We start from the raw sequence: 14709 nt of genomic DNA, 5'->3' as shown, positions 1-14709 counted from the left end.
CGAGGAGGGTGACACTGCTCATAAGCTTTGGCGAACAGAGGCTCACGCGGCACAGTTGCAGGGCTCTTTTCACTGCTGGAGGTGGAGTGACAGTAGCCGCGCGCTTCATGAGAGGCGGTGCACGGACCACCTGTATGGCAGAGGCTGTAGGGCTGATTAGATACAGTTTCTCGTCCAAAGATCTGACAAATGAGTGCTTCCCTGCTGCAGAAGGGATAGAAAAAATTCCCCGGATTTGTCGACAAACAGTCGAGATTTGATAGCGTCAATATGCAATTTACAATGGCCTATATATCGATGATTTCGGCGGTGTTCTTAATTAGAACGGACATCCTGGACCCCACAGCTCCAGGCCAGCCTCTTCAACCTCTAGATGGTTTTGAGCCGCTTTACGAAATAATATATATACAGTACCTGGTCAGAAAACCTGTAATCTGGTCGTAAACTAAGATAATAATGATTCAGCAATGATAACCACTACTGGTATTTCGAGGACGATATATCCTGTAGCAGCACCGCCACAGCAAGAAGATCCTGTTGTTTAAGTGCCACCATTTCTCTGAAATATTTGCATTTTTTTTCTTGTGGAGTCAATAAATAGTCATAAAGACCAGAAGATACATCAAGAAGTCCTTTTTTTAGAGATACATTGCCCTTTATCCTAATGTACTTTGAAATTCACTGAGGCATCCAGAGTGTCAAGCGGTCACGTGATTTGCCGTCCATTCCAATTTGGGGTTTTTCCAGCAGCCTTGCATCCGTTAGTGTAGCTTCATTATCATTTCGCAACCGCCAGAAAGGTCAGTCAACCGGAAACAGGATCCTCTTCGGGGTCAATTCTGCTTCCCGATGCATCGACAGTCAGTTGTACGGCTGGCCCGTCAGTCGGGGGCCCCTGCGCTGGCTGAATTACCTCCTCCATATCTTGCTCCTTCTCTTCACTTCAGCCCGATCCGATCGCCAGCTCAATGTTCAGGCTTTTCAACAACGGCCGCCAATGCTGCCAGACGCGGTAAGGATCTCAGCAAAAATCGCGGTGTCTCTGCAATTCACAGAACGGGGCCCAAATATCCCCTGGGAGTCTCGAAGTATCCATTGCCCAAGCCTGTGAGCCCGCCGGCACGAGAACCCCGGAACCCAACACCGAATCACGGTCTCTGGGAGTTCTTCCCCAAGGATAGACAGGCTCTGAGCACACCTGAATATGACATGGCGCATGGTGAGATACCTTGACTTGGGGGACGTCATTGGGCTTGACTCATCGATAAAACAGGCCGTCCTTGGTCGGTGCAGGAGCTCCGCGAGAAGTCCTGGGAAGACCTCCATTGTCTGTGGTGGGTGTGTGTAAAGGAACGCAACAGAATAGCTACTTCGAACTTGGAAAGGAAGCGACTCAAGGCGGGTTATGGACAATATGAAGCCGATGAACGTGACCGCACAGTAAGTGCCCTCTGGCTCGCTGCACTTCGTGAATCCTTTTCGCGACCAATCAAGCCCTAGCTAGTCGTCATCAAGGCTACTGTGGGAGGTCTGCTTGAACAGACCCGACAATTGAGTCGTGTTTTCTGAAGCCCCTGTTAAAACGAGATTTGCCGTCCTGCTTCATCTCATATTCGTCACATGGTGTTGTGTTACATATCGAGTCGTACATACTAACATTGGGACAATCTTAGATTCGAATCACACAAAAGTCCATCAAGCATGTCCTCCGTGAACGCTGGTACGCCTGGGAAGAAGCACGGCGACTCTACGAAAGTGGTTATCGGCCGGAGACGGGAGAGGAGGACCTCTACGAAGAGCTCAGCGGAAGGCCCACACAGACGAAGGCATAATTCTATTCTGGAAATCCTGTCTCCTGTTTGCTTGCCACTATCTGACCTTCCTCTTTCTTGTGCTGAATGTATAATTATACTTGGGCCACGGATTTGACACACTTTAAACCTCTTATGAAGCAAGAAGTCAGTTAGTTATTCTGTACAGTACGGAGTACAAAAAGAAAAGACTACATGATATTGCTTTTCATTCCTCGACACGAGCATTCTATCCAGGGAATTTCTCTGAAAATCCTGCTTCCATCACCGTTCTCTCCTGAACGGTGTTCGCTCAGTGGATCCACGTCCGTGAGGGAGTCTGAGAGCAGGCCAACGGGGCACTAGTAGTACTAGTCACCCACCGCTTGTTTGGGCTCCGCCGCGGGGACTTGGAACGCAAGTATTAGTAGTTAGTGGGGTGCCGCAACAGCTCATCCAGCACACCTGTGACCTCCCTCAGCAAAACTCACCGCTGTACCCAACTTTTTGTCCCATCTTCCATCTTTCTACTGAATCTTGCTCGTGTTATTTGCTGTTGTTTTCTGAGGCTACCTGATACCCATCATGGAGGAGATTGCCCCGGAGTATGATGTCGTTGTGATGGGCACCGGTAGGTCTCCTACCCCGCTGCCAAAACATCTGCTTGGGCTGACATGGTTGTAGGCTTGACCGAGTGCGTCCTGTCAGGGTAAGATGCCACACTCCAACATTATTATTTTGGAAGAGAACCGTAGTAGACTAACAACCTGCGAAGTGTCTTGAGTGTCAAAGGATATAAGGTCCTCCACATCGATCGTAATGATCACTATGGCGGGTAAGCTTCACAGGTCCCCGCGGGTCTGAATCAGGCTCTGACTGCTGGTGACCTGCACAGAGAAGCCGCTTCCGTCAATATCGAGGCTGTAGGTTCATTCGTCTTCGTCTGGTCTTGGTCGTCACTGACTCCTCCCCAAAGTTGTTCAAGAAATACGGCAATGTCAAACCAGGAGAGGAACCGTGGAAGAAATACGGCAGACTCAACGACTGGAACGTCGATCTCGTGCCCAAGTTGTTGATGTCCAATGGAGAATTGACAAACATTCTGGTTTCCACTGATGTGACAAGATATCTGGAATTCAAGCAGATCGCCGGTAGCTATGTGCAGCAAGGAAGTGGACCCAAGGCTACTGTGGCTAAGGTCCCATCGGACGCTGGCGAGGCCCTGCGTTCATCCTTGATGGGCATGTTTGAGAAGCGGAGGGCGAAGAAGTTCTTGGAATGGGTCGGGGAATTCAAAGAGGACGACCCAAGCACGCACCAAGGTCTGCATGGACACACGGCTCTTGGTCAGGTTTTATTATGCTAACATTGACCAGGTCTCGATATGGCCACCTGCACTATGAAAGATGTATACGACAAGTTTGGCTTGGAGGAGACCACTCGTGACTTCGTGGGTCACTCGATGGCTCTTTACCAGACGGATGATTACCTCACGACCCCTGGAATGGCCAAGGAAACCGTCGATCGTATCCGCCTGTACGTCAATTCGATGGCCCGTTACGGAAAGTCGCCTTATATCTACCCACTTTACGGCCTTGGGGAACTGCCACAGGGCTTTGCGCGTCTGTCTGCTATCTACGGTGGTACCTATATGCTCAACACAAACGTCGATGAAGTTCTCTATGACGAAAACGGCAAGGTCGCTGGTATCCGAGCGACGATGAAGGAGCGCGATGATACCGGCGAGGGCATGAAATTCACGACGAAGGCAAAGAAGATCATCGCAGACCCGTCATACTTCCCCGACAAAGTCAAGATCACTGGCTACGTTCTCCGGGCGATCTGTATCCTGAAGCACCCCATCGACAAGACGGACGGAATTGACTCGCTGCAGCTTATCATTCCTCAGTCGCAGGTTGGACGGAAGCACGGTGAGTGTTCTTCAAAATTCCTTTCTGCTCTCTGGGACTTTTACTCATGGTAACAGATATCTACATTGCCATGGTATCTTCGGTGCACAATGTCTGCCCGAAGGGTTACTACGTGGCAATTGTCTCGACGATTGCCGAGACAGATTCCAACCATCACCTGGAGCTCGAGCCTGGCTTTGAGAGGCTTGGTGAAATTGAGGAGAAATTTATGGGTCCTCCAATTCCTCTGTACGAACCGATCGACAGCGGCGAAAAGGACAACATTTTCATTTCGAAGAGCTACGATGCCAGCTCACACTTCGAGAGCACTACCGGTAAGATATGACGCTCAATCCTCAAACCATAACCCGAATTTGCGTTACTAATTCGTTGCCAAAAAGATGATATCCGCGACATCTACCGTCGTGCTGAAGGCCATGAGCTGGTTGTTGAAGGACTCCGGGAGGGCCAGACGCTTGTTAGTGAGGAGTAAATGCGCATAAATGATGCTTGCTTCCTCTTTTTGCCTGCTGCCTGCGTGCCGTCTTGAATGGAAACAATTAAAGAACTTCTTCCATTTATTAGAAACTGTCAGATGTTGAGCTTGGCTCTGCTACTTGTTTTTGATCGGAAGACTCTTTAATCGAAATTTCCTTATCTTTCTTGGAACCCAACACGTGCGTTTTTTCCCTCCTATATCTTAACTGTCTCTCTTTGTTTCGATATGTTCATAGCTGCCCCTTTTGCTCTTAAGGGAATTATTACTGTTCCCCCCAAATAAGATATCCTCGAGACTTCCGCAATAATGACCCTCGGCAAATATGCGAAGTCCCCGTATTTTTTTTTTGTCTTTGCTTCCTTTTTTTCCTTGGTATACGGAGTTTTACTCTGTCAATTGGGAATCGATTCGAAACTTGCTTGCCAGACTCGAAATTAAACTAATAATCCGCTGTTAATTGCAACTGTATTTATCGTAAATTGATCAAAATGAAAACATACGACATTGAAATCTCAGTCTATACGAGGTGCCGTGAACATCGACCAGAAACAAAGGACCATACCCAACCCGTTCTAGATATACAAGGATAGCATATATAAACCACTCCCACCGTAAGGAAGGAGCCAAGGCAAGAAAATAAGCCCTCGTCATAACTTTTGATTGGACTCAGGATCGGTATTGGCCTTCTGATGGTCCGCGACGACGCACAACTCGTCATTGTCTACCCTCCGGATCTCGGCTTTCAGCAAGGCCAACCGTCGTCCAACATGCACCACCTCGCAGATGACCCGAATCTCCTTACCCAGGGGCACAGGGCGCAGATACGTGACGTTCAGATTCCGGCTAACTCCGCCATATTGGAACAGCCCTGGTTTCGAGACACCTATCAGGATGGTGGTGGAGAGGTTGTCGACCAAAGTCGCTGCACAGCCGCCGTGTAGGCTTCCCATGCGGTTGGTCATGTTCGGAGTCACGAAAAGACGATACGAGACCCGAGCAGGGGGGCCTTTGGTTGCGAACTCGAAGCGCACATTGGCACGGGCTAGGTCGATGTCCCACGACTGTTTCAGCATGAATTTAATCTGTCAGTAACGACTTTGGCACTGCGGATAGGTAAGAGTGATCGCGTTCAACAGGTAACGCGGGGCTGGTCATAAAGACTACGCGCGAGGCTATCGCAACCCTATGAAGAAGAGAAGAGAAAGCTTCAAACCTCTTGTTTCTCGCCCGATCCCAGATACGAAAAGCTTTCGTAGACTCTAGTCTCGAACTCATCGAGCTCCTTGAGCGGAGGGACAACACCATCCGACTTCATCCTTGTGGTGAGATCGTCACGAGTTAATTCCGCATGGAACAAAAGTCTATCAAAAGTGAGGACGTAGAAGATGGGGAATCAGATCATGCGCATTTCCAGATAACGTTCAAGAACGAACAGTTATGGATATAGACAGCCAGGATGGCTGCTGACGTTCATCATTCTCTGCCGAGGCGTTGGCCCCGAGTTGAACTGGAGATCCTCGGTTGGTCCCGCGCGGAGGGCGTGTGTAAGCAACTGCCATGCTTCTCATTAACACCACGAAACAGGCTCAATTGAGAAACTGCCACTATTTCCCATACTTATTATGTCCTTCCAAGATCAAGTATCATAATTTCTACATATTAAGAACCAGTAATTCTGCGAGATCAAGCATTTAATGTTATGCTTTCGTGAATCGCATCACCATCTTTCCCAACGTCTGTGGAGTCTCCCTGATGAGGACTTCTCATTCTCTTATTGATGCTGACTACTCAACTCTTGTGGAAAATAATATGAATTAGACCGTAGGAGATAGGGTTCGTACACTCCATCACCATTCAAGTCAAGGACATATAATGTGCTCCCTTCATGTCAAGAACCTGGGCTGCGATGTTGCCATGGTTAGGTAACTCTAAGTTACCTAGGTACCGTTCTAGCAGTCCGAGGAGCCCAGCTCTTTTATATTAGTCTCATTTACTCGGTGGGAGAAATAATTGTCTGGATGTTATTTCTATTTCCTTCTTGGGAATATATATGATGGATGCTGACAAAGATCCGTTGCGCGGACCAAGCCAATACAAATCGGCTCGCGCTCCGTCGTGTCGCGTTTTGTATCTCCGTTTTGGCGTATATTTGCTCCCAAGCAAGGCGGAGCAGCTTTCCAAAAGGCCCCTTCTGTAGGGCCAAAAGATCACATATTCGCCCTAATATATAGCACTTTGAAAAGTGTTTCCGATGCATTTAAGTGAGATATACTCCGCAAATCGAACTGTGTGTTGAATCCCCAAGCATTGTTCTTTGAACCTATTTCATGGCCAAGTCCGTTCTAGCGCCCACCAGCTGCAAGCTCTCCTTCCTGCACTCAGAGCTTTCCTGACCTTCTCGATTCGCACAGATCTGTTATACCATTTCCATTCGTGATTGACGCCTCCTTGCCTCCCTGTTTGTCCAATTCCCCGAGGAAGAGGCCCGCACCCATCGCGCGAATCTTCCTCCGCCTAGCCTTGTGGTAGCCACCTGTCCACCCTCCAAAACTATCTGAAACATGGTCGAGTTACGCGCAGCGAAAAGGCGAAGGGTGTCAGATACCCAACATCCAAAAAACAAGCACAGCCGTGGGGATGCGACAATACACGACGACGGGCAGGATGTGTACGATGGGCCTTATTCACCACCAATTGCACCAGATAAGGAACATGATGGAGAATTGATGGCAATGGATATTGATGGACCGGAAGAAGTTGAAACAACACCGACGGCGACACCAACAAAGGCATCTGGACGACGGTCTACTGGGAGGCAGCAAAGGAATGGAAATGACGATGCCAGCCTTGAAGAGGCGGTCACACCGTCTCAAAGAAATGTCAGATCGAGTGGACGACAGCGAAAACCTCCCCAGAGATATGTTGAAGTCGCTAAAGGCGAGACCCCACGATCATCCAAAAAGAATGTCACAGCCCCTCCCAAAGAATCCCGTTCAACGCGAAGCACAGGGAAGTCCCTTAGGAGTGCGGTTGAGACCGAAATCGCTGGCGATGAAAGCTCACCTGCTCCTGAGGCCGGTTTGTCACGTAGAAGATCGAAAAGAGTCGCTGTCAGCGTCAGTACCGCTGAGGATGAAAGCACCAACGGATCTACTGCCGCAAACAAGGGATCCAACGAGGGCCCAGAGGGCCTGCAAGACTCGACTCTCCTTAATGGACATGGCGTGGATGAGGATGATGATGATCTCGTGGCCGCTCAACTACAACAAGATCTTATTCATGATATTGATGAGCATGCTGAGCCGATAGTCACTGCCGATCCTCTGCCAGGCTATGCTGAACAGTTCCAGAGGCTTTGCGAGCAGGATCTCCGCAAAGAACTCGGAGTGTTGAGCAAGCTGGTTCTTCAGAAACTTAGTGGCAGGAGATTAGTGCCACTCCAGGGACTACAAACTGAATACCAGAAAGTATATCAATTGATAGAGCAAACTATCACGGCCGGTGAAGGAAACTCAATGCTGCTTATGGGATCGCGCGGATGTGGTAAAACCACAATGGTCGAGTCAATAATTTCCTCCTTGTCAGAAAGCCACAAGGATGACTTCCACGTTGTCCGTCTAAATGGCTTTTTGCACACTGATGACCGCTTAGCACTTCGGGAGATCTGGAGGCAGCTCGGTCGAGAGACCAACACCGAAGATGAAGCTTCTAAAATCAACAGCTACGCTGACACTATGGCAACGCTTCTCGCCCTTCTCTCCCACCCCGAGGAACTCTTTGGTAATTCCGAAAATCCGGACGCAATAGCCACCGCGAAATCCGTTGTCATCATACTGGATGAGTTTGATCTGTTCACCACCCATTCTCGACAGACTTTGTTGTATAATCTCTTTGATATTGCGCAGGCGAAAAAGGCACCGCTCGCCGTGATCGGGCTGACGACGAAAGTGGATGTGACGGAGACCCTAGAGAAACGGGTCAAGAGCCGTTTCAGCCATAGATATGTGTTTTTGCCATTGGCAAAGACATTTGAGACCTTTTCGGAGATCTGCTTTGCTGGACTGGGTCTTGAAGATGGAGAAATTGGCGGAGCCCGCGATGATGGTGAGGAGATTTCTCTGCTCAAGTCCGCCAAGGGGAGGAGGTTGCTGGAGGGCTGGAACAACTATCTCAAGGTATAATCATGGCATGTTCTCATCACGTCCGAGGAAGCCGCTGACCATGAATAAACAGAGCCTGTGGGACGATAAGGAGTTCCATTCCTACCTACGGCTTATCTATCACCAGACTAAGTCTGTTAAAGATTTCTTCTCCGGTGCCTTGCTTCCACTGTCAGCGTTACACCACAGCACCTATGGGACATCTAATGGCGAACTCACGCCTCTGGAAATTCCCACTCCGAAGAGTTTTACCTCGCAGCCCTTGACCTGCCCGGATCCCGCGCCGCTTCCCTTCTTGCCATCCACGACTGGCTCGACTAGCTCTACGTCCCTTCCACTGTCCCTTCTGTTGGCTGCCAGCCGTCTGACGGCCCTTCATGATCCCGGTGTGGATACAGCGCGTCCACAGGCTGTCGCACCTCTTGCTCTTTCTTTCCCAGCAGCGTATGCCGAATATGTCCGGCTCCTCACGTCCGCGAAGGCCAACGCGTCCGCATCTGGGGCGGCCGCTACACCCGGCCGTGTGTGGGGACGCGATGTTGCTCGCGAGGCGTGGGAGAAGTTGGTCAGCTGGGGCGTTGTCGTTCCTCTGGGGTCGGGCAATGGGACGACGGATGGCCGGATGTACCGTGTCGAAGTCAGTTTCGAAGAGGTTGCTGAGATGGTCGGCGCAGGAGGTGCTCTAGGCAGGTGGTGGCGTGATGGATGAACAAGTTATATAATTTCATAGATATCTTTAATACAGCGAAAAGCGGCTAGCATGGGTAAATAGACTGATATTTTCATGGACAATAAGATCTTTGGAGATCTTGAATAATTGAAATGTTATCAAGTAGGCATCAACGTGACGGATATTGTTTGATGTACGGTGGAGTAAGCAATGCAATAATCGATATTGTACCCTGTACTCGGATTAATGTACTACTTGATCTCTCTCACACAATGACGGTTAGATCTTGCCCTGCGCAGAATCAAACCCTGAGCGGGTGAACAAAAATGATATACTCTGTACCAATATCTATGGCAGTTGATATATATTAAGTTACCTACAGCTACTATTTAGGTAAATAACTATAGTGTATCGGTAAACAAGCCTTCTACTACCTATGTAAATATAAATATCCAAGATATCCAGTAATCTGATCGAGTCATCATTCTGGGGCTGAGAAGGGGCGGCCGGATCCGCCTTGGCTGCTGCCTTGGTTGGAAGTGTAGGGACCTACCTCTTTCGGGTATAATCTATGCAGATGGAGTGGTACCTGCGCAGTCAGCCTATTATTTGCATCTATAATCCAGCACGACTTTTACCCTCCAGTGAAGGCCAAACATGCGATGACGTATGGTGGCGGTGCAAGGCTGACACTGTAAGTACTCTGTACAGTACCTGGTATGAATATACCCCTAGACTAACCAGCCCAGCCCAGCCTCTTACCTCATCGCTGGAACCGTGAGTGGTCGCAGTCTCATCGCACCACGTTACCACATTTGCAGATGTCAAGTCTCTCGGAAATATCCAATATGACACTTACGCCGTTGATGCGGATCACAAACGGCGCGCCCCTTGGAAAGACGACATCAAGCTGTTTGCCAGTCGGCTCACAGAAAGAGCAGAGCGATGTCGGCGTCGAAACGAGGCGACTGGGGATTTGCCAGACTAAGTTCGGATGTGGTCTGGTATGTCTGCTCCAGGGTCCCCTTTACCCTCAGAGAACTGCAACTGACGCAACGAGTGTCCAGACTGCCGACTGAGGGTGTGGCGGTCTGAAATTGAAGCGTCAAGAAGTGAAAGACCCGAACCGCTGAAACCCTAAAGAAGCGTTAACGGCGTCGGGATCCATGTCGCTGTCCTCGACTCAGGCGACAGCAGGATATGTCCGTTACCATGATTTAATACAGGCAGGTTTTACGCTGACAGGTTCATAGTACCGAAGCTGTTGGGCTCAATCAGATATTTACCCATCGGGAAGATGAATTTGTTCGCCATGATCCCAAAATTGCGGAAGAACTGCCCAAGTCAGAAAAGCCTGATGCTATCTACGGCCTCCGGCAAACGAGGAATATTGAGAACCTCCTGTACGACAGAGTCAAGCTTGGAACTCAGAACCCGAATATGCTTGTTCGCGATATATTGAGGGAATCGCCCACAGCGGATGACGGAGATCCCATGTTCCTTCCATTTCTTGTCCTGGAAGCAAACTCTGGCAAGTCACAGGACGATTGGCGTTCAATCAAACTACAGTCTGCTTTTCCAGTGAGAACATTCCTGAGGCTCAGAAGAGCCTGCAGACGGCCACTGGTTCAATGTCCAAATGGAAAACAGGACCCTTTGTGTGGCTCTTCATGAACAAGGGAGAAGATTGGCACGTATGTGGTGCATTTGTGCAGGAAGTAATCCAGAAACAGGGAACGATAGGTACTACTGATTATGTGAGTATCACTCTCTTATTGAAAAGCTGCCCGTCATGATATCTTGCTACAGCTGATTGTATTAATAGCGCATTGTCGATCTATGGAGCGGATTTATTTATCAAAAAACGGGGCGCTGCAGCTATTACTCATTGTGGCCTATGTTTTTGAATGAGCTCACAATATCTATCGCGAGGATATTCTCAAAGAACTCCGAATTCTGGCATCTGGCGAAATGAAACAGCCAGTCTTATATTTCCTGCTAGCGACATCTACTCGAATGCACAACTCATGCAGCCAGATACACGAGATCAGATACCTGGAGCAGTCGACCTTGATTACACCTCGGCCCTGGAAGGGTTTCAAGCCCGGTTCGCCACGCCACCTTTGTGGAATCCCGGTTCTGCTGTCTGTTTATCACATATGATAATGTCGAGAAATTACTGCAATCAACTCAAGAGAATATCGTACAACTCCTGTCGCGCCTCGTTCTGAGTCAAATCTCAAAAGGACCAATCTTGCTCGGTATTTTGCTCGGTATAGACACTTTGTATTCTATTGAGGAACGTTGGGCCGGGAACGCCCGCTTATTGAGACTCCCCAGCCTGAATTAGACCAGGTTTTATACTGTTATTACCTACACCAATTATTTGACACCAGGGTGGCATCAGGTCAGAGAACTTCACGTAATCGCCATCGCGCAAGACGCGTTTGCGTCTATTGTTTTGGCATAAGGTTACGTCCTGGACGAGGGAATTCCTGAGAACCTTCCTGCAGCGAGAACGTTGATTTTCAGGTAATGGCTAGAATGATTGCTTGCCTTCGAGCTGGCTCAGCGCGGCATGTGCTTCTCGCTGCCATTACTCGTGCTGCCTTACGTATCCATGGAGGCATTTTTGGTCGAGTCCTGCGTCTCTGTCATGACGATGGGACTCTTCGGGATATTGTGCATTACATCTACAGATCCTTCAAGAAAGGGAATATTGAGCCTCAGGAGTCATTTCTACAAATCTCATATGTTTTTGAGCAGCAGCACCTGCAAACGTCCCAGGAAGACCCCTTTCCCATGGAGGAGAGCTTTAATATGTCTGCAGACAGGTATATTCCGATACATGCTCACAGTAATTAGTATACCACCAGCCGTGCTAAGTAAAGTTCGATCTGCGTATATTTTACCGATGGAGCACCTCATACACCAGATCAAGCATCGCTAGGCACCGCTATCAAGAACGCCTTTGAGAATTACGATGTCTATCACAGCGCACGCTGAAATGGGAATTCCAACATTAAGACGCTCAGCAAAAGTGAATCTCGAAGGACCCCGTCTTTCAATTTACTGCTTGGATTTGTGCATTTGGGTGTGATCCCCCTACACGGCAAGGTGCACCTAGGGACATATCGGGCTCTTACTTGCTTACAAGACGAATCGGCCCGTGGCAAAACCCTCGCTACATACTCCGTATGTGGATGGGTCTTTAGTAAGCGCATATTCAGAATGTACAAACTCATCACGCGCAAGCTCAGGTACTGGAGATCAATCGCCCAGGAGCACAAGGCGCAAGGGATTGACTGCTGTGAATGCTGTGCGACACCAGGTCCGTCGAGCATCTGCCCAGACTGTGAAGAGGAGCTTGCCTACTCACAGCATCCTCGATGGTTCTCCAATGGCCTTCTCGGATTGAAACCCATAGAGCACAGATCTGTGAATGCGGAACAATATCGACAGCGACTCGATGAAACGACGATAGTGATCTCAAGAAATGGGAAAAAAAACCCCTCAATTTTTATGACCGGCTTGACGAGGACTTTGAAAACCTCCATGGCCTGGAAATCCAGACGTGCAGGTTTCTCAAATATCACTGTGATCTACGCTGGTCAGAGAGGAAGTCATTCCGCCGGTTTCAGTCGTCGAGGAAACGCAAACGCTCACCCAAGGAAAGAATTCTGATCATTCAGACTCAAGCCCGACGAGTGATTGTTGATTGAACGGCTGATTTTATCTTGAATTGGAAGTACGTTTTAATTTTATTTATTCGTGCTTCCCTAGTTTATTTCCTTTTTTTTGTTTTCTTTCTCTTTTTTTGCGTAAATATACAGAACATATTAGCGTTTGAGGAAGATAATATTATTACTAAGTGTTCTGGTCTGGTCTGTTCTGGTCTGGTCATGGTGACTACTATATCTAGGAAACTGAATAGGTCCTAGATCTCCGTAGGAAAAGTTTGGCTTAGTAAAATCGATCAAGGAAGTATCACTATGGATATTAGAAAGGAAACCACTACTAAATTTGGAAAACACCGAGTCACCGACTAAAGCAAGATAGCATAGACAATTGGCAGCTAGCTAGCTCTCCGTCTCTCAGTACGGAGTTATATACTCCGTAGTTAACTAGTTAATAACTAAGGTCCAGCCAGCACAGTAACTAATGCATGACATACATGATCTATCATCATTAGGTACCTACCTACGGCGTAGGTTACCGAAATACGGAGGACGGGGTATGCCAACCAAAGGTGGGCTTAATCAATGACCCCGCACACGGATGATGAGTTTAATATTGTCGGTGTGAATTGTGATTGATCTGATCTTCTATCTGGGGATTATATTAATATCGACAAATTATGCAGTACGGTCCATAAGTCAATAAGATGCAAGTTCATGCGCGGAGGGCATTATCCGTGTGTACGGAGTACTCTAGGTTCGGATATATATCCATGGATGCATGGCAGGGATGATGATCAACAGATCTGTCTCATTGGGCAAGAATGATGTCAAATTGTCAATTGGACCCGAGCCACGTTTGATTGATTGACAATTAGGCAGTTCTACACCTGCAGTCTGGCAGTTTGCAGAGACAGCGTATTACCCGTACTATTGGAGTTGATTGTTGATTGGAGAGAAACTTTATTTAAGCCTCTTAGCGAAAAAGCGACGGTCAGGTGATGGATGTTACATCAATGATGGTCGACCAATGGGGGATTCGTATTCTCCACAACAACACAACTTTGAGGATAGGTCAGGTGATGTGTCCAAAGTACCTATCTGCAGACTGCAGTACCTAATGTGGTCGCAATTACTCTGTAGTGTATGGCGTAGTTGACTAATCTATTCCATTCTGTATCGGCCTGATCGCCGATATGCCTATGGATAATGTAAGTAATAATGTTCATAACCCGATGATAGTAATCATGATCGTGATCTGCTTCCCGGAGGGGTAGACATTAAACCTTAGGTACTCCGTATTACCATCATTTGCAATGGCATCGACAAGACGATCAAGTCTGGAATAGCTTCTAGTACTCCGTACTTTGATATAAATTCACCCAACATATACTCCATACTTCATACAGGCGTGGATGAGGTGCTCAGCTTAAAAGGCAGAACAAACAACCATGCCTCAGGCGCCAACGCCATCGCCGTATTGGGCACCCATACTCCTTCTGCTCCGCCGCAACAGGAAAATGCACAATTTTGGGACCTGCCTGCGGAAAGATCTGTTTGGACGGGCTGAACAGGGTTCTTCTATTCTTTTCCCTCTCCTCCCCGGCGGTGCATTGCATCGCATTGCATCCTTGCTGGTTATGTGCATTACTACAGAGTATTACTGTGCTCATAGAATTAGCTACGGAGTGCTCTGTACTCTGTACAGTACATGCCTAGTACAAGCCATAGACCTGACTGGTCTCTTCTTTCGAAAAACTGAAGGCTGAATCTTTTGGAAATCGCAAACTTTAAATCGTGACAGAGGGCTGAAAATGGGAGTTGGACGGAGTTCATCGCCACGCTGTTCTCGCCGATCGGGCCAAGGTGACTCCAAAACGGCGCTAGCACGCTGGTTAGCGAGAGGTCAGGTGGTTACCTGCCTAACCTTGGGGACTGTCGGGGTCACGACTCACGACTCGATGGATGGAAAGGTGCAGATGCAGAAGAAAGAAAACGTGGAT

The 14709-nt window shown here is 48.4% G+C and overlaps 6 protein-coding genes across 6 annotated transcripts; 5 read left to right on the top strand and 1 right to left on the bottom strand.

Moving 5' to 3' along the window:
- Positions 1 to 849: 849 nt before the first annotated feature.
- Positions 850 to 1832, top strand: VTN77DRAFT_7455 (mitochondrial 54S ribosomal protein uL29m; the record flags this gene model as incomplete). The annotated part of the gene is made up of 3 exons (XM_069423845.1): positions 850 to 1219; positions 1274 to 1440; positions 1674 to 1832. 3 exons carry the CDS (start codon positions 850 to 852, stop codon positions 1830 to 1832), a joined length of 696 nt encoding a protein of 231 aa, XP_069281260.1.
- Positions 1833 to 2375: 543 nt separating this feature from the next.
- On the top strand, positions 2376 to 4193 carry VTN77DRAFT_7454 (uncharacterized protein; the record flags this gene model as incomplete). Its single annotated transcript, XM_069423844.1, has 8 exons — positions 2376 to 2421; positions 2475 to 2499; positions 2566 to 2625; positions 2686 to 2713; positions 2767 to 3112; positions 3167 to 3721; positions 3778 to 4035; positions 4102 to 4193. The coding sequence occupies 8 exons, from the start codon at positions 2376 to 2378 to the stop codon at positions 4191 to 4193; spliced, it is 1410 nt and encodes a 469-aa protein (XP_069281259.1).
- A 653-nt stretch (positions 4194 to 4846) lies between these two features.
- Positions 4847 to 5514, bottom strand: VTN77DRAFT_7453 (uncharacterized protein; the record flags this gene model as incomplete). The annotated part of the gene is made up of 2 exons (XM_069423843.1): positions 4847 to 5260; positions 5413 to 5514. 2 exons carry the CDS (start codon positions 5512 to 5514, stop codon positions 4847 to 4849), a joined length of 516 nt encoding a protein of 171 aa, XP_069281258.1.
- Positions 5515 to 6760: 1246 nt separating this feature from the next.
- VTN77DRAFT_7452 (uncharacterized protein) lies at positions 6761 to 8380 on the top strand (the record flags this gene model as incomplete). The annotated part of the gene is made up of 1 exon (XM_069423842.1): positions 6761 to 8380. The coding sequence occupies one exon, from the start codon at positions 6761 to 6763 to the stop codon at positions 8378 to 8380; it is 1620 nt and encodes a 539-aa protein (XP_069281257.1).
- A 40-nt stretch (positions 8381 to 8420) lies between these two features.
- On the top strand, positions 8421 to 9068 carry VTN77DRAFT_7451 (uncharacterized protein; the record flags this gene model as incomplete). The annotated part of the gene is made up of 1 exon (XM_069423841.1): positions 8421 to 9068. The coding sequence occupies one exon, from the start codon at positions 8421 to 8423 to the stop codon at positions 9066 to 9068; it is 648 nt and encodes a 215-aa protein (XP_069281256.1).
- A 532-nt stretch (positions 9069 to 9600) lies between these two features.
- On the top strand, positions 9601 to 10108 carry VTN77DRAFT_7450 (uncharacterized protein; the record flags this gene model as incomplete). Its single annotated transcript, XM_069423840.1, has 3 exons — positions 9601 to 9723; positions 9779 to 10033; positions 10097 to 10108. 3 exons carry the CDS (start codon positions 9601 to 9603, stop codon positions 10106 to 10108), a joined length of 390 nt encoding a protein of 129 aa, XP_069281255.1.
- Positions 10109 to 14709: the final 4601 nt, after the last annotated feature.

Source organism: Rasamsonia byssochlamydoides, assembly GCF_041956645.1.
Source record: "Rasamsonia byssochlamydoides strain NRRL 3658 unplaced genomic scaffold VTN77scaffold_6, whole genome shotgun sequence".
Taxonomy (NCBI): Eukaryota; Fungi; Ascomycota; class Eurotiomycetes; order Eurotiales; family Trichocomaceae; genus Rasamsonia; species Rasamsonia byssochlamydoides.
Note: the sequence above shows the minus strand (reverse complement) of the source record. Positions and strands in the feature narration are given on the sequence as shown.